This window comes from Herpailurus yagouaroundi, unplaced genomic scaffold (assembly GCF_014898765.1).
Source record: "Herpailurus yagouaroundi ecotype Mexico unplaced genomic scaffold, PumYag 203, whole genome shotgun sequence".
NCBI lineage: Eukaryota > Metazoa > Chordata > Mammalia > Carnivora > Felidae > Herpailurus > Herpailurus yagouaroundi.
In genome coordinates, this window is record NW_024412434.1 from 22112054 (window position 1) to 22138802 (window position 26749).

Here is a 26749-nt window from a genome sequence, read left to right on the forward strand (position 1 = left end):
GAATAGTTTCCATCCGCATCAGCTGGTTCAGAACCACAAAGGGCATGGGAAGTCAGAGGCCCCTCACCCCAAACAGAAGCTCTGTGCATCGGTCGTGGGGGGTCCAGGACAGGCTGAACATGCAAGGTGCCCCTGAGTTCACCTGCTGTCACTTGGCTGACTCCGTGCACGGGAGAGCCCGAACATGTCTCAGGGTGGGTAAAAGGCATGTGACACTGATAGACTGGAATTCGGAACCAGGAAAAAGGCATCTGACATCGCGAAGCTTCTGGGGAAAGACGCAGGGTCCTTTTAGCATGAGGAGGAACTAATCCCTTCCTAAGAAGGGACGCCCACAGTGCACCGGATGCGGTGTCGACGTGGCACTTTGTCCCAAATGTTGTTGGCCATTGCTGAGTCAGAGGTCTCATCTGTGGCGGCTCCAAAAAGGCAATGTGGGAAGACGATTTCTTTTTTGAAGTACATAGGAATGGCAAATGCTTCTTTAGGATTGGTGATGTCTCCTTAAGGCCTTGCTTCCTAGACTCCAAAACCCTTCCTTCCCATCCTCAGTGGCTTTCTGGTACCTGGAGCACACTGGGGCTCAAGGTGGGTCAAAAGGAAGATGGTGCCATGACAGGTATGTTCTGGGCCAAGGTGTGGAGTGTGGGTACCTGGGGCTCTGGCTTGTCCCAAGCTGTACCCCGACCAAACTGTATGACTTCGATTAGGTCACTGTACCTCTGTGAGCCTCAATTCCCTCCTAAGAATTGTATGAATGTTGGGCAAGGGTCGGGGGAGGCTTGGGAAAGGAAATTCCTTCCACCGGGCTCAAGAGTCCCACAATTATGTGGATAAAGGCACAAGTGTGGGGAAAACATGGGATTTACCCAAGGAAATCTGCATGGAGATCAAGTCATAGTTAACTGGATTTTTAATCTGAGTTCAACAATAATAATATAATATAGTGTAATATATTATAAATAACTACAGCATGTTAGTCCCCCCTCTTTGATGTGATCGTGCCAGAGGGGTGTGAGGTGTCCTTCAGGGTCCAATGCTTGCTGCACCAGACACGGCCTTCCTGATGTTGTGGATTTGTCCAGTTAAATTTTTTTTTAATGTTTATTTTTGAGAGAGAAGCACAGAGTGTGAGCAGGGGAAGGACAGAGACAGAGGGAGACACAGAATCCGAAGCAGGCTCCAGATTCTGAGCTGTCAGCACAGAGCCCAACGTGGGGCTCGGACTCCCGGACCGCGAAATCATGACCTGAGCCGAAGTCAGACGCTTAACTGACTGAGCCCCCCAGGCGCCCCAAGTTGAAGCCCAGTTAAAAGAAATATCTTGATACTAAGAGAGCTCTCGATAACTTCCTCCAGACAACCAGAGTCCTCACACCAAAGCGGTCAAGATTTAAGGGTAGAAGTGGATGAACCTGGAAACTATTTTACACCTAAAAATCTATAATCTTGAATGGTTTTTTCAGGCTACTTTCAAGTGTGAAGTGTGGTGAGGTGTGATGTGCTAGTTCAGGTGGGGATTCCCACCGGGGCTCAAGGGGCTACTGGTGTAGCAGCCACATAGAAGTGGACCTCCAATTTTATCATGTAGAACTAAGAGTTCTCTGGCTTCCAGCAGAGCAAGAGAGGCCCAAGAAGGAAGCCACATTCCATCATGGTGTGCCACCTCCAGTTCAGTAGAAGAGTCATTAAGGCCAACCCACACAAAGGGAGGGAATTGCCTAAGGAAATGGATAGCAAGGATCATCTAAGATTTCCCTAACTCATGCCATGATCGTGCCCTGTGTACGCTTCTATCACAGCAACCACTAGGCATGACTTAAAAAAAGATTTTTTTTTTAATCTTTTATTCATTTTTTGAGACAGACACAGAGTGTGAGCAGGGAAGGGACAGAGAGAGGGACACAGAATCCCAAGCAGGCTCCACCTGTCAGTGCAGAACCTGATGTGGGGCTCAAACTCATGAACCGTGAGATGACGACCTGAGCTGTAGTTGAACACTGAATGGACTGAGCTACCCAGGTGACCTTGGGCATCACTTATTGTTATTTCTTTCTCCTTATCTGAACTACTGGCCCCTAAAGTCGAGGGACACAACCTTTTTTACTTGCCTTTTTAATCTCAGTGCCTAACACACATTTTGGCTGTGACAGGTGCTCAAAGATGCTGAGTGGATTTGAAGGTATGTATGTGAAATTGACTTTAAGTTGATGACTCCCTCCTGATTTTTGATCACAGGATTCCTAGTTTCTAACTGGCCCAGGACACTTGGATGCACCATTAATTTTATGAGTGATTGCTTTTCTCACTTGCAGAATGGCATGGTTGGAGAGGGTGAGTTCCTGGGTCCCTCAAGTTTTAAAGTTTGCGTCAGGAGTCAACCATCTTAGCGAAACTGCCATCCTTCTCCCTCTCAAACAACCCCAACCAGGTTAAGTTTCTCAGGCAAAACAATTAGTGTTCCCCTAAATGCGTGCGGCTGCCCCCATTCTTGGAGGCAACTCTCGCCTCTTGCCCTTTCCCAGCGGAGAACAGGCAGAAGCTACGGGCCAATGAGCTTCGGAGAGCGTACTACGAGGAACAAAGGAACGAGTTTGAGAACTTCGTGGAGGAGCAAAATGATGGTAAGAGCTCTTCAGCCAGGGTCGTTGGGGAAGTGGGCCTTTGTGGGAAAATCAAAAGTTGCCTCCATGTCTCCCTCAATTTAAATGTTAATTTATTTTATTTTGAGAGAGAGTGCACAGGCAGGGGAGGGGCAGAGAGGGAGAATCCCAAGCAGGCTCTGTGCCTTCAGCACAGAGCTTGACTCAGGGCTTAATCTCACGAACTGTGAGCCGAATGCAAGAGTCGGACGCTTAACTGACTGAGCCACGCAGGTGCCCCATCCCTAAATTTTAATTAGAGGAGGGAGGGAAGAGAGGCTCTTTCAGTTCACATCTTTGGGAGTCTTGAAGGAAGAAAGGCACAGACATGGCTGTAGACCTTGAGAAGGCGAGGAGAGGATACAACACGTAGGTTTCCACTGGCTCAGGGAATGTTCAGCTGATTCTATTTTCTACTCTTACGTGGGAATCTCTGTGTTCTCTTAGCGGCTACACCTAGTGGCTTAGCTCGGGTACACGTGGGTTATACCTTTCAAGTACCTTGGATTCACATCAATACAACAGCTCTAGGAACTACTCATTCTGGAAAACCAAGCCCTTCATTTACCTATTCACTCTGAACAGCATTTGACGGCTGTAAGCAAACCAGGAAACCTGACCTCAGAAAGCAACTCACCCATCATGTTAGACACACCATACATTTTGTGTTCTGCTTGTGTCCTATGCAGTTGCTGTTCATATCTTTTCTAGGCTTTGGCCTTTGCCTCAGTCTCTTCTTATCAGGCAATCGGCATACTTTATTCCCTCCATTAGCCCTCGGGCAGATGGGACTCCTACCTCCCTCAGGAAATGTTGATTTCATCAAGTCCTCCATGGAGGCAGCTGGGTATGGGCATGGGCAGAAGGAGGTTCTGTCTTTGAATCAGTCTCCCATGGGGTGGGATTTGACTTTGCATCTATTAAGCGTACTCAAGTGGTACCCGGAGCAAAAATGTGTAGGAACATTTAATAGGCCTGACTGGCTGGCCAGAGTGTGTCGGTTTGAGTCTTTCCTCAATCATTAAGATGGAAATGCTCCTGATGCACTTGAGCTTAGACACAAGGCCCCAGGTTAGATGACCTTTGCTAGAGAAAGTCAGTGATTTCAGTTCTGAAGTTGTGGTCCTCCTGGCTTGTATGCTCTAGTGGATTTGTGTGCTCTAGTGGATTTGCCCTTTTATGGCATCTCTTAGGAAAAGGATACAATCAACAGGTACCTGAGGGCTGCAGGCCATGCCCACTGCCTCGCAGGTGGCCCCTGAGGTATTGGGCTTGGATCCTGCCAAATCAAGCTTTCCTGGTAACATCAAGACCAAGTTCAAGCTGTCTCGACTCAGAGGGAAATATTTCTGTTGGATATGTGTTTACCTTGGTGAACAGTTGGGAGAGGCATTTAAAAAATGAGTATATGGCCTGCAAAATTCCTTGTTTTTTGTTTTGTTTTTTTAGCACTTTATTTTGTACATTTTTAATGTTTCAGGTTCAAATCCCTCGCATCTGGGTGGAGAACACTCACTGTTTTCCCTTTCACGATGAGTTAGGGTGAGGGGCCAGGCACTCCGGGATGACAAGTCCTCTACTAAAGGCATCAGGGGCCTCAGGCCTATGGGGACTGTAGTGACGGAGCTGTGATTACTGGTGGAGTACTTGCTCTGTTGGGCACTGTTCTGAACCCTCCAACCCTGACAACCAGCCTCTCAGGCCTTAATAATTTGTTTTTTAGTTTTAAACACTCAGGCTTAGAAAGGATCCCTAAATATCCAAGGTGCCATAGCTAGTCAGGGATTTGAACCAAGGTGTTTTGCCAGCAAAGCAACGTTCTTATAAATGAAGGAGGATCACGTGCAGAGAGGTCTCGAGGACTCACTTTGATCTAGGAATTGGCCCATGTGGACAGATGGAGTGAGGAGAGAAAAGAGAGCACCCCCACCCGCAAACCCAGGAGAGGTCTTCTGAGCTTGATAAAGGAAGGAGGCAAGGAGGTGAAGCAGGCCCAGCCTGCCCGAGAGTGAGTGGGTGAGCATCGCAGGAAGTGAAACTCATTTCTCTTTTCCTCCTCTTCCCTTGCTTCTGCCCCAGAGCACCTCGTCCTGCGTGGGGGCCGGGCTGGTAAGACCTCTACCCCGGGGGGGGGGGGGGGGCGTTCCAAGCCCTACACTCTCCTCAGTCAGGACCTTAGTTTTTCAGTTGGCTATCTTGATGTGACAGCGTCACCTGTCTCAGAATAACTGCCAGTTGAGGTTTACCTCCCACCCCTTAAAAGCAAATGCTGAGGGGGGCGCCTGGGTAGCTCAGTCGGTTGGGCGTCCGACTTCGGCTCAGGTCATGATCACGCAGTTCGTGGGTTCAAGCCCCGCGTCGGGCTCTGTGCTGACAGCTTGGAGCCTGGAGCCTGCTTCGGATTCAGTGTCTCCCTCTCTCTCTGCCCCTCCCCCGTTCATGCTCTGTCTCAAAAATAAATAAACGTTAAAAAAAAAAAAAAAGCAAATGCTGAGGAACTACCATGGGTAAAGGAAAGGACTTGGATTTTCAAAGGAGGAAGTTTAGGCAGGTGGTCTGAGAGTGATTTCTGGACCAGAGTGACCTTCCTGAGAGGCTGAGAACCCCATCTCCAAAGCCCATCGGCGCATCTAAGACACTGGACCTATTCTCTTGTGGTGCCTGGCTGCACCTCTACTCAAAACCACCATCTTTACAAGGCAAAGATGCCTCTGAGTTCTGCCTCTGAAAGTGCCAGAGTAAATAGTGTGCTGAGCCCCTACTTCTAAGGTCTGTGTGGCAGCACAGATCTGCTTCCACCTTCAAAGCCAGAAGCCTGGGTCAGGCCATCTGGAGTTGGCTGTGTGACACCTGACTTGGCTGAAGATGCTCAGCCACATGTGGTTCCCTGCACAGAAGTTACATTGTTTGGGTCTTTGGGTCTTTACCAGGGAGGCCTTCCCTCTGTCGAAGTGTAATGGGGTGAGAAGAGTTTGGCACGACCTGGAGAAAAAAACAACTTTTATGCTAAAATCACGCCCTCAAGAGCCTTTTACTTTGAAAAATTTCATTCATATGGAAAAGTATATATATTTCTTGGTTACCCCCACATAACCATCACCCAGAATTAACAATGATCAAATTTCCCCACACTTTGCTTCATCCATGCCCTTTTCTGGTTGGTTTTTAAAACATAATGTTGGGGGCACCTGGGTGGCTCGGTCAGTTAAGTGTCAGACTCTTGATCTCGGCTCAGGTCATGGTCTTTCGGTTTTGTGAGTTCGAGTCCCACATCGGGCTCTGTGCTGACAGTGTGGAGCCTGCTTAGGATTCTGTCTCCCACTCTACGGCACTCCTGTTTGCTATCTCTCTCTCAAAATAAATAAACTTAAAAAAGCAAAATTAAAAAAAAACAAAAACACAACACATTAAGTTTTAAAGCCTGATGAAAAAATCCCTTATAATGCCATTGCTTGAAGTTGACAATCATTGCCTTGCATGATTTTTTTCGACCATTAAGCCCATCATCTCTTTGCATTATTCCTGGGTTATCTCTGTACTTTGTTTCTTACTTGTTATTTCTTTGAGCCAATTTCTGGTGAAGGCCGTCCCCCCTTGGTGATTATGTACGGGAAGGGGCACTGAACCAACACATAGACCTTGACTGGCTCTCCTGGCCACCAGCTCTTTCACCTGCCTGGGCTTGGCTCTCAACTCCACCAGTGAGGCTTTTGGACTCACTGTTCCCTCACATCTTTCAGTTCAGATCTTCTGTCACCAGTGCACCCAGGCACAGTTTGTTCAGGTCACCACAGGGTAGGCAGTTTGGACTGATGGCTGACAAGAGCTTGGTGGCTCTCCTCACGTCAGAGTGCTCTCTGTACTAACATGACGACCTCACCTCTGTTCCCCAGAACAGGAAGCGAGAAGCCGGGAAGCTATTGAGCAATGGCGCCAGTGGCATTACGACGGCCTGCATCCATCATATCTCTATAACCGCCACCACATCTGACCTCATTTTGACAGAGCAGGAAGATGGAGCTTGAAACTCACAAACCTACCCCAGGTGTCTGACCAACGCCTCCACACCAGCAGGCCCCTTCACAGGGTCTCAACTGGGGGTGGAGGGGGGCTGCCGTGGTAAACACACAGGCCTTTTGTTCTGGTGTTTTAAGATGCCCTGGCTTTTGCTTCTTTGCAGATGATTTTCTGAGGTGAGCAAACACCTGCAGGGCCTCCTGGCACCAAACCTTCAGTGACGTCCCCTTATTTAGCCATTGTTCCCACAGTTAAGACTCCTGTCCTGTAGAACAATGAGAAGGGTCGCAATAAAGACGACAGATGACGTGTTCGCTTAAGGCTTAGAAATAAAATTGCTGAGTCAACACTGTATCATCTTGTAAAACCTCACACGGAGCCGAGTGACACATGTCCCCCTCATTGACTTGGGCTTTTGAAAGCCCGATCTCCAGCAGTGCTGCTCGCTAGTTTCTTGTCTCGGCAGTCATGCAAATGCAAGAGAGATGCCAACACAACTGGTTAGGTTAGACCCTTCTCTGGGATGGTTACTGAGCCCAGGGGCTTCCTCGTGTCTCCGAAGAGACTCAAGGTTCAACTGTGGTTTCCTCATTGCATCCATCAGAAGCCAGGGTTACAGCAAGACCGGCTGTGGCCAAAACTATAAAGGAGCTGAAATTTAGCATCGGGGGTCACCTCACTCTTCTGCCTTGTGCCCAGGTTACTTCAGGGCTGCCATAACAACGCGCAACAAACTGGGTGGCTTTAAAAAATAACAATTTATTCTCTTACAGGTCTGGAGGCTACAGGTCCCAATTCAAGGTGTCTGCAGAGCCGTGTTCCCTCCCTCTCTTTGCGGGAGGATCCTGCCCTGCCTGCTGCAGCTTCTGGCGGCTCCAGGGCCTCCTTGGCTTGTGGCTGTGTCACTCCAATCTCTGCACCTGTTGTCATGGGGTCTCTGTGTCTCTCTTCTCTTCTTGATACAACTTTTTTTTAAAAGAAGTCCATTTATTTGAGAGCAAGCGAGCACGAGGGCAGGGGAGGGGGAGGAGAGAATCCCAAGCAGGCTCCGCACTGTCAGAGTGAGCCCGATGTGGGGCCTGAACCCCCAAACCACGAGATTATGACCTGAGCCAACATCAAGAGTCGGATGCTTAACTGACTGAGTCACCCAGGGGCCCTTTAAGTTTTTTTTTTTTTTTTTTTTTAAATCTTAAGATCAGGAGCCACATGCTTTATCTTCTTATTAGGACACCAGGCACACAATTCAGCTCCTACCAGTGCCCCTTTCTTCTCCTCTCAACCACTCTGCTTCCTGCCCCAGACTCAGCATCTACCCTGCTTCATCCTTGCTTCCAACCACCTTCAGGAATCCCACACTAAGAACACAAAACCACCAAGAACAAGTGCAGCAGGCAGTGGAGTCACAGTAGATTAGAAGATACAAAGGACACCTGTCCACACCCCTGAGCCCTCTGCTCCCCCGGAGACGTGGGTCCCCGGCCAGCTAGTCGAGCCTGCTTCTGAGGATCCCAGGGCAGCACAGGGGGACTTTGTTTAAGGAAAAGCTGCTCAACGGTGGTACAATACTCCATCAGAGGTGGGGTGAGATCAGGACATTTTTGTAATGAATGCATGTATTTGTAAGTAGTCTTTTAATATTTATTTATTTTTGAGACAGAGAGAGACAGTGTGAGCAGGGGAGGGGCAGAGAGAGAGAGGGAGACACAGAATCCGAAGCAGGCTCCAGGCTCTGAGCTGTCAGCACAGAGCCCGATGCGGGGCTCGAACCCACGAACCGTGAGATCATGACCTGAGCCGAAGTCGGATGCTTAACTGGCCTAGCCAGCCACGTGCCCCTTTAAGTAATCCTTTAAAAGACTAATAAAATCTAGTGATTAAGAAATTGGGCATTTTCCAAATCACCTCTTCAGCCCTGTGTTTTCTTACAAAAAGTCGTCAGCCCTGTGTTTTCTTACAAAAACTCCAAGCAGGAGCGAAACTGGCCTTCAGAAGCCAAGAAGGGCACCGGGCAAACCCTGTCATTAAATGTTGTTACATGGGCAGGTTGGATAGAGAAGTTGTTCTCTTCTCAGGAGTGTGGGGATTCACCCTTTGGAGACTCAGGTTTGGGACACAAGTCCCAGCACAACCAAAGCCCAAGCAGTGCCCAATTTTTCAGCGGCGTGACGAGCTTCTGATGAATGAATATGCCTTAAGGACTGGCAGCTGAGCCTTCGGAATACTCGGATTACGCTGTTTAGGAAATCGCCGAGGCGTGTGCTTGTGTGCTGTGCTACCAACACACCCCTTTGCTGTCTGTGGGATCAAATTAGAATGCTTCCAAAAGGAAATCAGGAGAGTAATGAAAACTCCTCAGAACTGGAAAAACATGCACAAAATGTTCAACTGAAAACTGCCATTTCACCACTTAAAATGTTCTTTACACTTTTGCTGCTTCTTACCCAACCTCCCCCTACCCCCTGCCCTCAGGCGCCCCGGATCTTTTCTTTTCTTTTTTTTTTTTAAACAAGACATTTCTACTAGGAAATTATTTCATTTACAATAGGTGCTCAATGTAGCAAATTCAAGCAGCACAGATATCCATGACACATGGGGAACCTGGCTGGCTCAGTCGGTAGAGCGTGGGACCCTTGACCTCAGGCTTGTGGGTTCGAGCCCCTCAGTGGGTATAGAGATTAAAGATAAAATATTAAGAAAGAAATCCAGTACACAGGAGGAGTTTTGCCTTCTTGCCTAATTCAAGGTAAGCCCTGTCAGTCGTTTGGGGTGCATCCTTCCATTTTTTAAAAAATTTATTTGAGAGAGAGAGAGAGAGAGAGAGAGGAGAGAGAGATGCATGAGTCGGGAGGGACAGAGAGAGAATCCCAGGAAGGCTCAGCACACTGTCACTGAGGAGCCCGAGGTGGGGCTCTACCTCCAGAGCTGTGAGATCATGACCTGAGCCGAAATCAAGACGCTTAACTGACTAAGCCACCCAAGCACCCCTCCTTCCACTTTTTCTGTCTCTTCTCACACACGTACTTCATTCTTTAAAAGGCAACAGAACACGTGATTGCGCAAACCCAGCTCGCCCCACATCCAGTGCAGAAATGAGACACTTAGCAGATCTTGGCCACACAGAACTGGCTGAGACCGAAGTTGAGCCCTGAAAGCTCCCTCTTTCTAACCCGAGTATTTGCCTTGACCCAGCGGCTCATTATTATATTGTCACGGGCATGTTCCTTGCTTCTTTCCAGAAGCAAGGAGAAGCATCACGGAACAGGATTCTTTTACCGGAAGCCTCTTCGTGGTGGAGCTGGTGCGGCTCCATCCAGTCCCAGCTCACTTCTGTGAGGTAACGGCTACTCAGGGGATTGTCTGTGTGCCTCAGTTTTCCCTCGATAAGCCCTATTTTATATTTCTATCACATGGCCCCCACGGCGGGGGGGGGGGTGGGGGTGGCGCTGTTTGTGTGTGTCTTTGTTCCCTCTCCACATCAGTGAACATGCTAGACTTTATTCACCCATTCCTCTATTAAGGCAGATTTCTGGAAACGAAATGGTAAGTCGTAACTTACACACGTTAAATACGTGTGTATTTACGTATATTACACACGATAAATAAGATTTCTCTTCAAAGAGGCTATGTACTCTCCATCACTGGATGGACACCTTTGCCAACGTTTCTTAAACCAAGCAAACTGAGGATACTGGCGGAAAGGTCGGGAAGGGGGAACTCTTTCATGATACACTAGCCATGTGCCCCCTCAGAGTGCAAATGTCACCTTCCACTTTAGTGTCCACATCACACTTCCCCAGGTTATTAGTGCACACTCTGTCTACAGGAGACACACATTTCCACCAGCCGCCCCTCTGCCCTCAGCCCGTTTTCTCCTTCAGACGCCTGCTCTTCTCTGCAGCCTTCACTGAAAGTACCAGCAGCTTTAAATGAGAACGTGATTGCACTGGAAAAAACTGGTATAAAGTAAAAACTTTGCAGACGCCTCAGTATTGCATTACTATTTTTACTTATTACCCAAGGAGACAGATTATTTGAGAAGGGATATTTCAAAGTTTCCAAACATAAATCTCAACAGAAAGGAATGGAGTTCTGCTGTCTGCCTGCCATCTCACATCCCTGATCTAGTAATCTCTACACCCAATGTGGGGCTCAAACTCACGACCCCACGGTCAAGAGTCGCATGCTCTTCTGACTGAGCCGGCCAGGCGCCCCCGCCCGTCTCTGGTCTAAACTGGAGAAAGAGCCAGCCTCAGTGGAACAAAGGTCAGAGCTGTTCCGCTCTGGATCACTGGGCAGGAGAGGCACAGTGGGGCCCGTGTGCACTCCGGGGGCCTTGGCGGAGCTGGCCAGAGACACCCCTGCCCCAGTCTTGCTCTAGCAGGAGGGGCTCCGCGTTAGTACCTAATCCCACACCTGGATACATTCTCATGGAGGAGCAGTTCCCGCCTGTCTTTAGCTGGGCCACCAGGTGAAACAAGAGATGGTCAACCAGCTGGCTGGGCTTGACAGCTGGGCACGAGCAGCGCAAGCTCGGCTGACCGCCAGCTCCGATCCCGAGGCAGGCCCGCCGGCTGTGGGGCCAGGGGTGCTGGAGAGCTTGCACTTTACCCACGTGAAACTGCCGTCTGTTGGCCAGATCCAGTCTCTGAACTTTTATGTTGGTAACCCTGGGCTAATGAGGAAGATGTGCGTGTTTGCACATCTAGCTGTGCAACAGAGAAAAAGCAAAGCACTGCTGTCCACCTTAGCCAGGAAAATGGAGCCACATTTTGGCTCGTCTTGGCAATAACACATGTGCCCTCTGGTGAGAGCTAGCAACCAGGTGGCTGGCAGCTGATGGACTCTGCCTCGCGGCCAGACCCGCAGCCACCCATGCCTGCAGAAAAGAACACTTAGTTCATACAAAGGTCAAAAATCAACAATGGTCTGGGTGAGGGGCCAGTGTGAAAGAACAAAACAGCTTGTCCTTGTCTCGTCAAAGGCTATGCTGGGCATGTTGGCTCTAGATAAAGCACTCTGGCGGAAATCAGAAATGTATTACCTCATTTTACCCCTATCCTTAACAAGGGCCCAGTTATGCCTTGGCGATTTCAAATTCCACCCAGAATTCTTTCATTTACTAAAAGCCAATCTCACTCATTCTTCCTGGGCAGGGAGTAACATGCCAAAGGTAACATGAATGGGAATCTGGGCGGCCACATTTACTAGGAAATTAGTAATGGAGCAATCTGTATTTTTAGAGATTGGACTTGCCAAACGTGTGGCATTTTGGACATTGTTTTATTTTTAATTTTTTTCTTAATGTTTATTTTTGAGAAAGAGAGTGCAAACAGGGGAGGAGCAGAGAGAGGGAGACACAGAATCCAAAGCAGACTCTAGGCTCCGAGCTGTCAGCACAGAGCCTGATGCGAGACTTGAACCCATGAACCATGAGATCATGACCTGAGCTGAAGTCAGACACTTAACTGACTGAGCCACCCAGCCGCCCCAATAAAATTAAGTTTTGACCAGTGATGCCTACTTTGTTAAGCCTATTTTCTATGATTAAAAAAAATCTGTATAGTTAGATTAATAAGTTTTCACAAAGTTGGGGCACTTGCGTGGCTCAGTCAGTTAAGCATCTGACTTTGGCTCAGATCATGATCTTGCAGTTTGTGGGTTTGAGCCCCACATTGGGCTCCGCACTGTCACCTTAGTAATTCTCTCTCTCCTTCTCTCTCTGCCCCTCCCCTACTTGCACTCTCTCTTTCAAAGTAAATAAACTTAAAAGTTTTCACAAAGCTTTCTTGAAGAAGTTTTCACAAAGCTTTGCAAGGAGAGAGCTTTGTAAGGGAATGACAATGTTTCAGGGATATGCCTGAAAAGAACATTCACTTAATATGTAAAACAAAGGAGAAAAGTGTTTTTTCACATAACTTCTCATTAATTTAGACCAGTAGTAACGAGTCTCAAATAACACACTAGTGAGTCTGAATCATTTAGGGAGGAGGCCCCCAAACTTAAAACTTTCCTAAATAAAACCTGCAACCTCATTAATATGAGGCACTGAGGTCAGGGTGCACTGGGTTAGGATTTTATTAGCTCGTGTTTGGTTGTCTGTCACGCAGCCAGCACAGAATTATGGTACCAAAGAGCAAGATGTTTTCTGTTTTGTAAGATAACCCAAATATACCCTTAAATTGGTATCCTGAAATCACTGTTCAAAAAAGAAGAAAAAAAAAAAAAAGCTCATTCCTTTAGTAAATCACTGAAGACACTCTTCCTGTCCCTTAAACTCAAGGTGCTTGAATGACACAATCAGACACCACTGTAGTTTATTTTGGTGTAATAGTTAATTATGCTAAGATAAAGTTCATCACAACCTGAAAAATGAACTCAACCCAGGACTTGATATGGCCTGCCCCTTCTCAAGGCCCGGCCCATTGGTACTCAACTAATAACATCACTAGGGAATGTATGAGAAGACAAACACACTATTATTTACAGATCTTCTTGTCCAACCCTACTCAGAATACACCCTTGATACTTAATGGTGAAAGAAAATGCTTTCCTCTTTAGATTGGGAACAAAAAACAGTCATAGACAGGAACTGAAGTGTTAAAACTTCTCAGGCAACATGATCCAACACAGAAAATCCTAAGGAATCTATAAAAACGCTGTCAAACTCATATGTAAGTTAAACATGGTCCCAGGATACAAGGTCAACTGACAAAATTGCATTCCATTTCTATATACTAGTAAGTAATAAGTGGGAATTACAATGCAGAAAGTAGCCCTTACAATATCATCAAAACTGTAACACATTTAGAAATAAACATGACAAGGGGCGCCTGGGTAGCTCAGTCAGTTAAGCATCCGACTTCAGCTCAGGTCATGATCTCACAGTCTGTGAGTTCAAGCCCCACGTCGGGCTCTGTGCTGACAGCTCAGAGCCTGGAGCCTGCTTCAGATTCTGTGTCTCCCTCTCTCTCTGCCCCTCCCCTGCTCATGATCTGTCTCTCTCTGTCTCAAAAATAAATAAAAAACATTTTAAAAAAATTAAAAAAAAATAAACGTGACAAAATACATATATGATCTGTACACGAAAACTACGTATAATGTTAACTTTGACAGTTGCTTTCTTTTCTGTAATCCAAGTGTGTAACTTAAACTTTGATGAGACACCCATTGCAAAGACAACCATCTCAGACAAACACAGTGCCAGCTTCACCAGTAGATTCAAGAGCCAGGCTACTCCCTCTCACGGACAGTCCTTTGTTTTCGAGATTTTGGTTTATGTCTCTAACTGACCACTTCATTTTTCTCTCTGAGTACTTTAAAATCCTGCTCTTATGTTTTAAATTCACCAGTAAAGTGTGAGCCCACGAAATCCTAGATCCCCACCCTTGACCTTGGAGTCCCTTGCCCACATGCGCTCCTTGTACCCAAGACCTGGCTGTTTGGCCCCAGGGGTGCTATGTAATTTCCAGGTCTTATAATTAGCAAACCTTTATTTTCTCAAAGGTTGCTCATGGTTCTTGCTGAAGGACATCTTGCAATCGTAATAGGATTCACAACAGCCAGTCCAACCATAACACTGGTTATTCACAGGCTGGGGCAGGCACTATTACTACCAAACATTGCTGAGAAAAATTAAAGACCTAAATAAATGGAGAGATGTATTATGTTCACAGAATGCCTTAAGATGGCAATTCCCCCAAATCGATCCACAGATTGAACAGTCATAATACGAATTCCAGGAAGGGTTTTTAGAGTAGAAATCAACAAGCTGCTTCTAAAATTTACACAGAAATGCAAAGGACCTAGAACCGCCAAAACAAATTTAAAAAAGAACAAATCTGGAGGACTAACACAGTTAGTCCTGAGCTGAAATCAAAAGTTGGATGCTTAACCGACTAAGCCACCCAGGCTCCCCCAACTTGTAATGTTTTTAAAAGTTAATATTTTAAAATGTTGAAACTCAATCTGCTGTGACAGGACATTCAGGTCAACTACTTTTCTGTGAGGTACAATTTTTGTTTGCTATTCTAGATCACTGCGTTTTAACTCTGTTTGGATGGCCTATGAATATATAATAAACCCTATACTGCCAACAGCTGAGTAAGGAAAAATTAAACACATATTTTGGATTTACATAAAAGCATTTAATACATTGATAAAAAGGATAGTATTAAAAGACTGATCTCAATAATGAAGTGTATCTACAATGCAAGCAGCTAAGTCCCCCTTCTGGCCCACCCACCCCTTCTTACCCCTGAATACTTGAAGAAACATACACACAAAAGACCTCAAATGAAAGCTCCCCCAAGATCTAGAGTAACTGAGAAGTATTGAAGTGATATTTTTAAATTATTTAAAAATTAAAATCAAATTATAAAAAAGGAAGGCATTCAGCTCACCATCAACCTTTACAAGAATATTACAGTACTTCTGTACAATATACCATACACAAGGGAATGGGGACTCTAATGGCACCCTAGGTTCAAACAGGACCGTGTGTCTTTCATAGGAAGGGGATTGCTCAAGGAGCAGCCTGGAGTTCAAGTCAGCAGCCACTCAGTTGTGACCTTCTTCAAATACATAACTCTGTTTCAAGCTTATGGGACAAACAAAATCTATTCTACATGAGCCATTAAAAACCATAGTTTTGAGTACTACAATATTGTAAAAGCACAGAGAACCATCTAGATATGAATTAAATGCCACATGATTCAGTGAATTAATCAATTTGAAAAAACAAGAAAGAGGTAACAGAAATGAAAGAAGGAACCTGGCCTTAATATCAATATATCAAGACTATGTCAATGGTGACTATAATTATCTATATGGTAAAGATAATTTATTTTTTCTAGGAAACATTATTTGTAGAATTTGAGTCCTGAAAGATACACTTCAAAATCATTTACTCCAAGTCCCCTCATTTTCCAGATGGGAAAACCGAAGCCTGGAAGCTAAATTAATTCTTTTGCCTCTGTGCATCCATGCAAATATTAGAACCTTATTTCGGTAAAGAAGCAACACTGGACACTCTATAGCCCAAGACACATAGTTTCTGGGCAAAGAATTTGCATGAATGGAGCCATCAGTAGTGAGAACAGGGAAGACGATGGTTTTTTGATTTACCAATGAAAAGCCAGCGTTAAATTTGGCATTAAGCCAACCCGAAACAAAATAGGTAGGCAGAACTTGTAGGTGTAACACATGTTTGGACTGTGCCAATCAGAACCTGGGTGATACAGAGCCAACACCCTTGCCCCTCCAGACCCACAAGAAGTAACATAGGTCGTGGGTACCTGTTTGAAGTTAGGGCTATTTAAGGCTATTCAGAAATTTGGCATGTTCTTCTCCTCTTGGTAACAGGGTTTCGCCTCCTATCTTTGGGCCTGTTTTTTCCTAGAAAAATGAAAACAGTTTAGTAAAAAAAAAAAAAAAAAAAAATGGGTCAACATTATTTGCATGGGTCACTAAAATCGGTCACCTTGCAAATGACCTACCTTTAGCATTCCATCTCGTTCCCATTTGAAGAGGCCACAATTACTGAAACAAGAAAAGATAGGATTTACTCAGTGGTGAGGCACAGGCAGATACATAGAGACAATGGGATTCGCTGCACTCACAGGAAGAGTATCTGCCATTCAAACAAGCTGATCAAGGTAACACTCATAATTATGGGCTAAGTTCTAAAGCTATTGAAAATACACACTCCGAAGATTTGAGAAACAGCCTTCAAATCTATAAAAAGCTAGAGCTTTCAGAGATGGAACATCAAATGAAAGGAGAACAGCATATGTTCACTGCAGGTGATGAGCACAAGCTTGGTTTCTCCTGATGGGCATCGGGAAGAGACTCAGAAGAGGAAGCTAGCCCTCTGACACCATACAGTCTAGAGCTTTCCCCGTCCCCTTTTCTGGAACTAAATGTTTGTGATAAGAAACTTCTTATTGTCCTTCTGGTCTGGACAATCCTTCCCCCTTTTTCAAACCTAAAGATGTGTACTCTCTTATTGTTCAAAGGGCCTAGAGACACTTGTTCTCATTTTTTTTAACATGGTGAGGGAGCCCAACTCTGAGAAGAGATGAGGCTACTACAGAGAAAACTTATTTAAAACAAATATTTTTAAATATTTATTTATTTTTGAGAGAGAAAGAGAGAGAGAGAGAGAGCGCCAGCAAGTGGGGGAAGGGGGAGAGAGAGAGACACACACACACAGAATCTGAAGCAGGCTCCAGGTTCTGAGCTGTCAGCACAGCCCCCAACACGGGGCTTGAATCTACAGGTGGTGAGATCATGACCTGAGCTGAAGTCAGACGCTTAACTGAGCCACCCAGGCGCCCCCAAAAAACTTATTTTTATACAAAGTTCACTCTGCTGAAACAGGCAAAACAAATACAATCAACTCATGGAAATATGGCTTCCGGTACCCTTGGATTTGAGATGCTCTAGGGCATAGGGATTGCCCTATACCTGCCCCATTCTTCCTCCTGAAAATCTAGACTCTGTTCCTGCCCTGAGAGTCAGCATGCCAGTGGCCTTGGCTCTAAGCCTCTCCACCACCTTCCCTGTCTAAAGATTGCCTCAATATCTGTTGAGAGAAATTTTCTAGACTACTAGTAGATCAATGACGAAATTATATATAAAAAATTCTAGTCAGGGGTCGGTAAATTACAACCTATGGACCAAATCCAGCCTGCCACCTGTTTTTATAAATTAAATTTTATTTGAACACAGCCATGTCCTTTTGCTTCTATATTACCTGTGGTTGCTTTTGAGCTATAACACCTAGTAGAGTAGTTATGAAACAGACCATCTGGTTCATGAAATGTAACATTTAGTATCTGGCCTTTGACAGAAAAAGATTGCCCTCTTCTACTCTAGATCAAGAATTGACAAGACAAAGTCCAGAAAAACAGTTGTTACAAAACTAACAGCAACCACCTGGAGGATGAAAAAGCATCTTAAAAAAAAAAAGTTTAGGGGCGCCTGGGTGGCGCAGTCGGTTAAGCGTCCGACTTCAGCCAGGTCACGATCTCGCGGTCCGTGAGTTCGAGCCCCGCGTCAGGCTCTGGGCTGATGGCTCAGAGCCTGGAGCCTGTTTCCGATTCTGTGTCTCCCTCTCTCTCTGCCCCTCCCCCCTTCATGCTCTGTCTCTCTATGTCCCAAAAATAAAAAAAAAAAAAAAAAAAAAAAAAAAAAGAGATTGAGAGAGAGAGAGAGAGAGAGAATGTGCCCTAGCTGGAGAGGGGCAGAGAGAAAGAGAGACAGAGACAGACAGAGAGAGAGAGAGAGAGAGAGAGAGAGAGAGAGAAAATCACAAGCAGGCTCTGCACTATCAGTGTGGAGCCCGATTGAAGGCTTGAACTCATGAACTTGCGAGATAGATCACACAACCTGAGCCAAAATCAAGAGTCAGACGTTTAACCTATTGAGCCATCCAGGCACCCCAGGATGAAAAAGCATCCTGTTCTTCCATTTGTGAGTTGTACCTACTGCTTATTAACAGAATTTTTCTGATACTCAAATGTTTTACATAAGCTCTTGCTATTAAAATATGTGGCAGAAGTAGGGGCGCCTGGGTGGCGCAGTCGGTTAAGCGCCCGACTTCAGCCAGGTCACGATCTCGCGGTCCGTGAGTTCGAGCCCCGCGTCAGGCTCTGGGCTGATGGCTCGGAGCCTGGAGCCTGTTTCAAATTCTGTGTCTCCCTCTCTCTCTGCCCCTCCCCCGTTCATGCTCTGTCTCTCTCTGTCCCAAAAATAAATAAATGTTGAAAAAAAAAAATTAAAATATGTGGCAGAAGTATCAATACACAGATAAATACTTAAAAAAAATTATCATCCAGATCATAACAATTTCATGAAGCAGCTCCTGACAAGGTAATTAAGTAGCATGCGGTCCGGGTCCCCTTCCCCAACCTCAATCAGCCCTGGAGAAACGTGGAGTGAAGTATCGGTTCCAGGAACTAGACAAAACCCAAAAACAAACAAGCAAACAAACAGGTGTCGAGAATATCCTCGTGAGATATTCTTGGGAAGACTGAAGGTGATCTCAAAACTGCCTCAAATTCCAAACACTCATCATACAAATTCTGTCCTTTAAGGATGATCCAATAAAGTCAGAAATTTAAAAAAAGAAAAAGATGGCTAAAAATCAATCCCATATATTTGAAAATTAAACATTACTAACGCTTAGGTCAAACAGGAAGTCATCAAAGGCATTAAAGAAATAATACACTCAGAGGCACTTGGGTGGCTCAGTTGGTTAAGCGTCCGACTCTTGATTTTGGCTCCAGTCATGATCTCACGGTTTGTGGGAACAAGGTCCACATTGGGCTCCGTGCTGACAGCATAGAGCCTGCTTGGGATTCTATCTGTCCTCTCTCTCTGCCCCTCCCTCTACTCGTGCGGGTGCATGCGCTCTCTCTCAAAATAAATAAACATTAAAAATAAATAAATTAGATCTCAAACAACCGAATTTTACACCTTGAGGAGTTAGAAAAAAAAAAAAAAAGAACTAGGCCCAAAGTTAGCAGAAGGAAGAAAGTAACAAAGATCAGAAGAAAATAGAGACCAGAAAACAATAGAAAAGAGAGAGATTAAGAGCTGATTCTTTGAAAAGATAAACAAAACTGACAAACCTTTAGCTAGACTAAGAAAAAAAAGAGAGAAGACTCAAATAAAATTAGAAATCAAAGAGGAGACATTAAAACATACTACAGGGGCGCCTGGGTGGCTCAGTTGGTTGAACATCTGACTTTGGCTTGGGTCATGATCTTGCAGTTCGTGAGTCGAGCCCCGCGTCAGGCTCTGTGCTAACAGCTCTGAGCCTGGAGCCTGCTTCAGATTCCGTGTCCCCCTCTCTCTCCACCCCGCCCCTGGGTGCTCTGTCTCTCTCTTTCAAAAAGGAATAAACCTAAAAAAAAAATTAAAACATACTACAGAAATGCACAGGATTGGGGCACCTGGGTGGTTCAGTTGGTTGAGCGTCCAACTTCAGCCCAGGTCATGATCTCACGGTTCATGAGTTTGAGTCCCACATCAGGCTTGCTGCTATCAGCTCAGAGCCTGCTTCAGATCCTCCGTCCCCCAACCCCCCGTCCCCTCCCCAGCTTGTGTTTTCTTTCTCTCTCCCTCTCTCTCTCAAAAATAAATAAAAAACATTATAAGAAAAAAAAAAGAAACAGAATAATGAAAGATCTATGAAAGATTATATGCCAACAAATTACATAACCTAGAAGAAATAGATATATTTCTAGAAACCTAAGACTGAATGAAAAAGAAACTGAAAATCTGAACAGACCAATAATGAATAAAGACATTGAATCAGTCATCAAAAAACACCTCCCAACACTGAAAACTCCAGGACCAGATGGCTTCAATGGATAATTCTACCAAACATTTAAAGAATTAACACTAATCCTCCTGAAACTTTCAAAATATTGAAGGAACAGTTCCAAACACTATGAAACTAGCATCACTTTGATGCCAAAACCAGATAAGGATACCACAAGAAAATCAAAAGGTAGACAATATCTCTGATGAATACAGATGCAAAAATTCTCAACAAAACATTAGCAAATCGTACTCAAGAACACATTAAAAGGATTTATATACCACAACCAAATGGGATTTATCCCTGTGATGCAAGGAGGGTTCAACATATGCAAATCAATAAATGTAATATATCACATTAATAAAATGAAAATAAAAATCACATAATCATCTCGATACACAGGAAGCTTTTCACAAAATACAGCACCCTTTCATGATAAAAATCCTTCACAGACTGGGTGTAGTAGGAACATACCTCAGTGTTAATAAGGTCTCATAAACTCACAGCTAACATTATACTCAACGGTGATAAAATGAAAGCATTTCCTCTAAGATCAGGAACAAGACAAGGATGCCCACTCTCACCACTCCTATTCAGTAGAGCACTGGAAGTCTTAGCTAGAGGAATTAGGCAAGACAAAGAAATAAACAGCATCCAAATTGGAAAAGAAGTAAAACTGTTGCTTTTTGCTGATGATACAATCTTATATATATATAAAAAATCCCAGAGATCAAAAAACTGTTGGAGTTATTAATCAATGATTTCAGTAGGGCAGCAGGATATACAATCAACATAGCAGAAATCAACTGCATTCCTTTGCACCTGAAAAAGAAATTAAAAAAAAAAACAAAAACAAAAAACTATCCCATTCACAATAGCATCAAAAAAAAAAAAAAAAAAAAAATTAAAGGCTTAGTAATAAATTTAACCAAGGAAGTGAATGAAAATCTACAAGACTTTGCTGAAAGAAACTGAAGACACAAATGAATGGAGATACCCTAAGTTCATGGATCTGAAAAAGTTAATATTGTTATAATGGCCATACTACCCAAAACCATGTACAAGAGATTTAATGCAATCCCCATCAAAATACCAAAGGCATTTTTCAAAAAAAGAAGAAACAACCCTAGTATTTGTGGAGACCCAGAAGACCCTGAATAGCCAAAGCAATGCTGAGAAAAAAAGAACAAAGATGGAGGTATCATGCTTACAGATTTCAAACTATACTAGAAAGTCACAGTAATAAAAATAATACGGTACTGACACAAAAAATAGATACAGTGACCAATAAAACAAAATAGAAAGCATATATCTTTCCATATATATAGATAATTAATGTTTCAACCAATATTCAACAAGGGGCCAAGGATACCAATGGGGAAAGGATAGTCTCTTCAACAAACAGTGCTGGGGATGCTGTAAAAATACACACAGAACAATGAAATTGGACCATTATCGCACCTCCCACACAAAAACTAACTTGAAATGAATGAAATACTTAAATGTAAGACATAAAACTCCTAGAAGAAAATGTAGAAAAAGCTCATTGATACTGGTCTTGGCAATGATTTTTTTTTTAACATGATGCCAAAACCTCAAGCAACAAAAGCAAAGGTCAATAAATAGGACCACATCAAACTCAAAAGCTTCCTCTACATGGCGAAATTAACAAGAAGCAAAATGAAAAGACAGCCTACAGCACTGGAGAAAATGTTTACAAGCCATTTATCAGCCAAGAGGTTAATTTCCAAAATATGAAAAGTCAGTCAAGAAATGGAAGCCAACTATCATCACTGCTATTTAACATGGTATTGGGGGTCTGGCTAACCCGATCAAGAAAGAGATAGAGGGTGTAAGAGTGGGAACAAAACAGGTAAAATCATCTTTATTTGTGGATGATCAACTACGTAGAGAAATCAACAAATTACTGGAATAAGAGTTCGATAAGCTTGCCAGAGTCAAGATCAACTCATAAAAAAAGTAGTAACAGTTCTCTACGCCAACAACAAGCAACTAGAAACTATACTGGGCAATAAGTTGCCATTCAGAGTATCAGTGAAAACTATGACACACCTAAGAATTAATTAAGAATACTCAACATCTCAGTGGAGACCATTTTAAAAATCAATAAAGCCATAGAGGAGGAGATGAATAATTGGAAAGATACTCCATGATCTTAAAAAAATGGATGACTTCATATGTAAAAGCCATAAGTCCCCACAAAACTATTTGATTCATTTAACATGATCCTAATCAGGGATTCTACTTCCGAGTGGGATGGTCCTTTAGATCAGTGCTCTGAAAACAACTAGTAAAAGGGAATCAAACACAGATATCCTGATACAGATACCAACCACTCTTGCAGAGCCCCAATCTCCATCAACAGTTCTGCTAGCGGTCTTCCACCGAGGCAAGACCCAGACCCTCAGCTTCCCATCCGCCCGCCTAGAGTCTGCCAATGCTCCCAGGCAAAAGTGGCCACAAAAGTTAGCTCATTGCTTTCGGGTTCTACCCCAGTTCTGGTTCCCTCGTTCTTGTCCCAGGAACTGTAGTACCTTCAGAGAAATGACTTCTGTCTTTCACTGAACAAACATTTGTGAGTACCCACTGTGGGCTGAGCATTGTACTAAGTAGCAGGGATAGAGCAGCGAAGAAGGTGGGGTCCCTTCCCACCAAGAGATTTTAGGGATAGCTGGGAGCTCAATGAGGCACAGAAATAAGGCCTGAACCTCAAAAAGGATCGTTCGATGTTCCAGTAGAACGGCATCACAAAGGAACTGGAGAAAAATTCAAGAATCAATTCTCCTACCTGCAGTGCTTTTTGGGGAGCCTGTCAAGGGAGATGCTTCTGTTTCCACAGGGACACTTGAAAAACCTCTTTAGGCCGTCATGCCAGTGATAGTCGTGCTGCTCACTGATGCAGGTCTCCAAAGGCTTGAAGTGGGTGTAGGCACACTGCATGAAACCAACAGGAGGGCACGTATCTGGTTAGGAGCTTGGGAGGAGAAACTGGCTAGCTGCTAGGAGGGCAATCTGTTCCATGAGGACTTCCCTTTTCTCACCACCAGCCAGAGAGCTGGGAGCAGAGAAACCACCTTAACTACTAGTTGTGAGGACCCCTGTGGTTTCTGGAGTCCCGCGTAATGATGCCACTTCCCCTCCTGTTGGCCACAAATGCTGGTCAGGCATCAAGTACATAATAACTTTCTGGAACATCAAGACAACAGTAAGGGAAGAACAAAAGCAGTGGAAACCTCAATAGCTTCATCGGGTCTGTCCTAAATTCACTGCAGTTGCTCGGTTCTAGGATGACACTGGGGCCTCTTCAGTAGCCCTTTTGTTTCTTCTTAAAAGGCCTCAGAGAAGTACTTAAGATTATTCCTATTCGTCTTTCATAAGCAACAAAACCAAGACAGAGATATGAAGTCACTCACTTGTAATTTTGACCCTCAAAAGTGTTGAAGAGAATAGGGAACAACAAGCAGCATCGAGACTAAGGAACAGAATGTCCCCAGCACATGGGAAGCCCTCCCTGTGCCCTGTCTAGTCACTGCTCCACTCGCACCCCAGGGGTAATCACTACCCTACTTTTGAACAGCAAACATTGGTCTGCCTGGTTTTGTACTTTGTATAAATGGAACTGTAGGATACATTAAAAAAAAAAAAAAAAAAGAAAGAAGGAAATGGTGGGTGAACATCACAACAGGTGCTGGGACACAGCAACGTGATTTCTGGTAATCAGAATCTAGATAAGTGACTTTTGGTTCTGAGCCTCAGAAAGCTCAGAGCAGAGTGGTATGCAGAATAGCACCGCCCCCCTGAGACATACACCCCCTACCCCTGGGTAACCCGTGGGCACGTAAGGTTACACGGCAAAGGTGGATCAGGGTCGTTGACCGTAAGATTGGGAATCGATTCTGGATTTTCAGGTGGGCCCAATGGAATCACAAGGGCTTTTAAAAGTGAAGGTGGGAATCCACAGGGAGGAGGTCAGAGGATGTGACTGGGGGGCTCTGAAGATGGAGGAAGGAGTTGCAAGCCAAAGAACACGGGTGGGATCTAGAAGCTGGGAAAGGTCAGGTAATAGATCCTCCCCTAGAACCTCCAGAAGGAATGCAGTCCTGCCACACCTGGATTTTAGCTCCGTGAGACCCACAGAGACTTCTGGCTGACAGAAATGCAAGATAATAAAGCTGTGTTGTTTAAACTATCAAGTTAGTGGTTATTTGTCAGGGAAGCAACAGAAAACTAACACACCAGCTATGTCCCTGGGTTTGCTGTTTTGTCAGAGTAAAAGTTGTTACCTGAGCTAAAGCTTTCACTTATTCTGAACTTTCTCAAGGAAGCCCTGCCTTTTGGTGACAGCTGGTTCAGGGCTGTCCCCTAAATGTAAAGCACAGTCTACGGTTTGAAAAGGGATAGAGAAAATCGTACTGGATGAACTAAGTCTCTTTCTCCTCTTATAAGTGCTTACGAGGGGGATTAGCCAAGCGGTATAAAGTGAGTGCTGATGGCAGGATACTGTTCTGCAAGAACTTTTTTTGGTCCTATTTTATTAATGTTGAAGGACAGGAGATTTATCGTTTTCTAAGAGACTAAGGGTAAAAATTCTACAAAGTATATAATGCAATTTACACTTTGCCTTCAAATTCAATTCACTAGGTTAAGCCCTGAGTAGAAAGAGGCAATAATAGTTGGTCATAACATGTAATGCCAAAGGAAATCGTTCAGGCAAGGTCCCAGGACTGAACTGTGGACTGAGGGTGTGCTAGAAACTTGAGAAGGACACGGAAGAATAAATGGGGTCCGATGGACAAAGGGGAAGAGAAGTTAGAGGCTCGTCTGTAAAACCAGGAACTGAGGTCAGATGAGAGAAGACTGTCACCACCAATGCTCTGCCACCAGAGCCAGGAGGCCAAGTCGGCAGGCAGCCAGGACCTTGGCTGTTGTGAGCAGTTTGGTTTCCAATCTAATGAAATGACCCAGGCAGGACTCTGGTCACAAGACATGGCCCCATATCCCACAATCTCTCTATGTTCTGCTGAGTCACAGCAGCTCAAAACAGAGCCCAAGGTTAGAACCATCTCCCCCACTCACCGTCTTGCATGTTACTACTCGACATTTCACTTCTCTGATGCTTCTCATCTTTTCTTCCATTTGTTCTTTTTTCACCAGTGGCTCAAAATAGCGTTCCTGCAGCTCAGCCTCTGCCTGGAATGACAAGGCACATAGAAGACCTTGTACCAAATCCAACACATACTCAAGGCACCAGTTCAGTAATAAAAAACTGAAAAGCCAAGCTAACCATTATGAGGACATCTGATAAAACCTCAATGACCTGCAAACCAAAAGACAATCAAAAGTAGACACAAGCTCTTAATTTTCAAAAAAAAAAAACAGTGGGAAAACATCCATGACTAAGAAACAGAACATGTCAAATATAAACCAAAAGAGAATTATTTCTACTGTTCCAATATAGACTCAAACTATGTAAGGTATTCAGTGCCTCCCTACTTGACAGCCCAGTCTATTCAATACTATTTTCTAGACCAAGCACTTGGCCGGAGTAATCCCTGGTTGTTTGGACTAACAGGGAGTAGGCAGGAGGGCAGAGAGAGATTTACAGCAGAATGTGGTCACAGCTCTGCAGTTGGAGCAGCTGCACAGGGCCCAAGGCCTTTGGTGGCCACAGAGGCAAAGAGCTCAGCTCTGCAGCCTTCCTGGGCTGGCTTGAGCATCTCTCCGGACCAAGTTTCAGGTCTAGCAGAATGGTGGGATATTTAACTGTCTCATTAGTCAGTAGTTTATCAAAAGAGCGGAGTATTCAGAGTACTGACACTAAATGAGGACAGAAACTGTCCCTGTGAGGACACTGTGAAAACGGTGGGAGTACTTTTTTTTGTTACCCCAGTGATTCCTACTTCTGCTCCTTGCAGGGACTAGGGATGCTATACCTGTGGTGCACAACAGTCCCTCTACATCAAGGGATTCTTCTGACTATTCTAGACAGCACCCATGTGATGAAAAACCCAGTTATAGCTCTCAAACCTAACTGCTTTATGAACAACTCTACAATAGGGGCACCTGGGTGGCTCAGTTGGTTAAGCATCTGACTTCGGCTCAGGTCATGATTTCATGGTTCATGAGTTTGAGCCCCATGTTGGGCACTGTGCTGACAGCTCAGAGCCTGGAGCCTGAAGCCTGCTTTGAATTCTGCTCCCTCTCTCTCTCTACCCACTCTGACTCTCTCTCAAAAATAAACATTAAAAAAATAATTAAAAAAAAATTTAAAAACACTACAGTATTTGTGCCTGGTTCAGATATCCATTGAATATTCCAAGAATACAACTGGACAACTCTTCTGTATATAGAGGAACAACTGTAGTTTGTTATCTTCTAAAGCTTCCTGGGTTATTCACGGCTTAAACACACACACACACACACACACACACACACACACACACACACACACACACAATCAAAGAAACAGACCCATGGTATTTAAGTGACCAAAAGACCACACCGAGAGTCTTCATTTCTACTTGTTTCATTTACATTTATCATCCACCCCTCCGACTACTTCTACTTCATTATTTTTCCTGGGATAGTTGTGCCTACACATTTATATAACAAAATACATATATTTTTAATATAACCCCCCCTCCCCCTTTTCACATTATATGTAGGATATTATACTGATATCCTTGAAGTTTCTAGTTAGGTAATTTATATTACCCAAGAATTTTATTTCAGGATAATA

The 26749-nt window shown here is 44.4% G+C and overlaps 2 protein-coding genes and 1 long non-coding RNA gene across 13 annotated transcripts in view; 2 read left to right on the forward strand and 1 right to left on the reverse strand.

Moving 5' to 3' along the window:
- The window catches only part of UCMA (upper zone of growth plate and cartilage matrix associated), a 9335-nt gene extending 1705 nt beyond the window's left edge, over window positions 1–7630 (forward strand). Inside the window, exons 4-6 of one of the 5 annotated variants that reach the window (XR_005783433.1) lie at window positions 2526–2624; window positions 6536–6687; window positions 7433–7630. Coding sequence is in view for 2 of the 5 variants with exons in the window: in XM_040451414.1 (XP_040307348.1) it covers window positions 2526–2624; window positions 6536–6633 (197 nt within the window). In the remaining 3 variants the exon portion in view is untranslated. Of the gene's footprint in view, window positions 1–552; window positions 620–2525; window positions 2625–6535; window positions 6706–6822; window positions 7014–7432 lie in introns of those variants that run through there. The other 4 variants (XR_005783432.1, XR_005783434.1, XM_040451416.1 and 1 more) reach the window with 4 other exon arrangements.
- MCM10 (minichromosome maintenance 10 replication initiation factor) overlaps window positions 1–26749 on the reverse strand; it is a 116486-nt gene that overhangs the window by 63376 nt on the left and 26361 nt on the right. For 2 of the 7 annotated variants that reach the window (XM_040451403.1, XM_040451404.1), the window contains exons 17-20: window positions 25087–25200; window positions 22799–22944; window positions 16157–16199; window positions 15956–16055 (exon numbers count right to left, since the gene is read on the reverse strand). In XM_040451403.1, the coding sequence (XP_040307337.1) occupies window positions 15972–16055; window positions 16157–16199; window positions 22799–22944; window positions 25087–25200 (387 nt within the window). In that variant the 3' untranslated portion in view covers window positions 15956–15971. Of the gene's footprint in view, window positions 1–7398; window positions 7625–14788; window positions 16056–16156; window positions 16200–22798; window positions 22945–25086; window positions 25201–26749 lie in introns of those variants that run through there. The other 5 variants (XM_040451400.1, XM_040451401.1, XM_040451406.1 and 2 more) reach the window with 4 other exon arrangements.
- LOC121014806 (uncharacterized) lies at window positions 9898–25293 on the forward strand. Its single transcript, XR_005783436.1, has 2 exons — window positions 9898–9996; window positions 25165–25293. It is a non-coding gene; the product is annotated as an uncharacterized LOC121014806 (long non-coding RNA).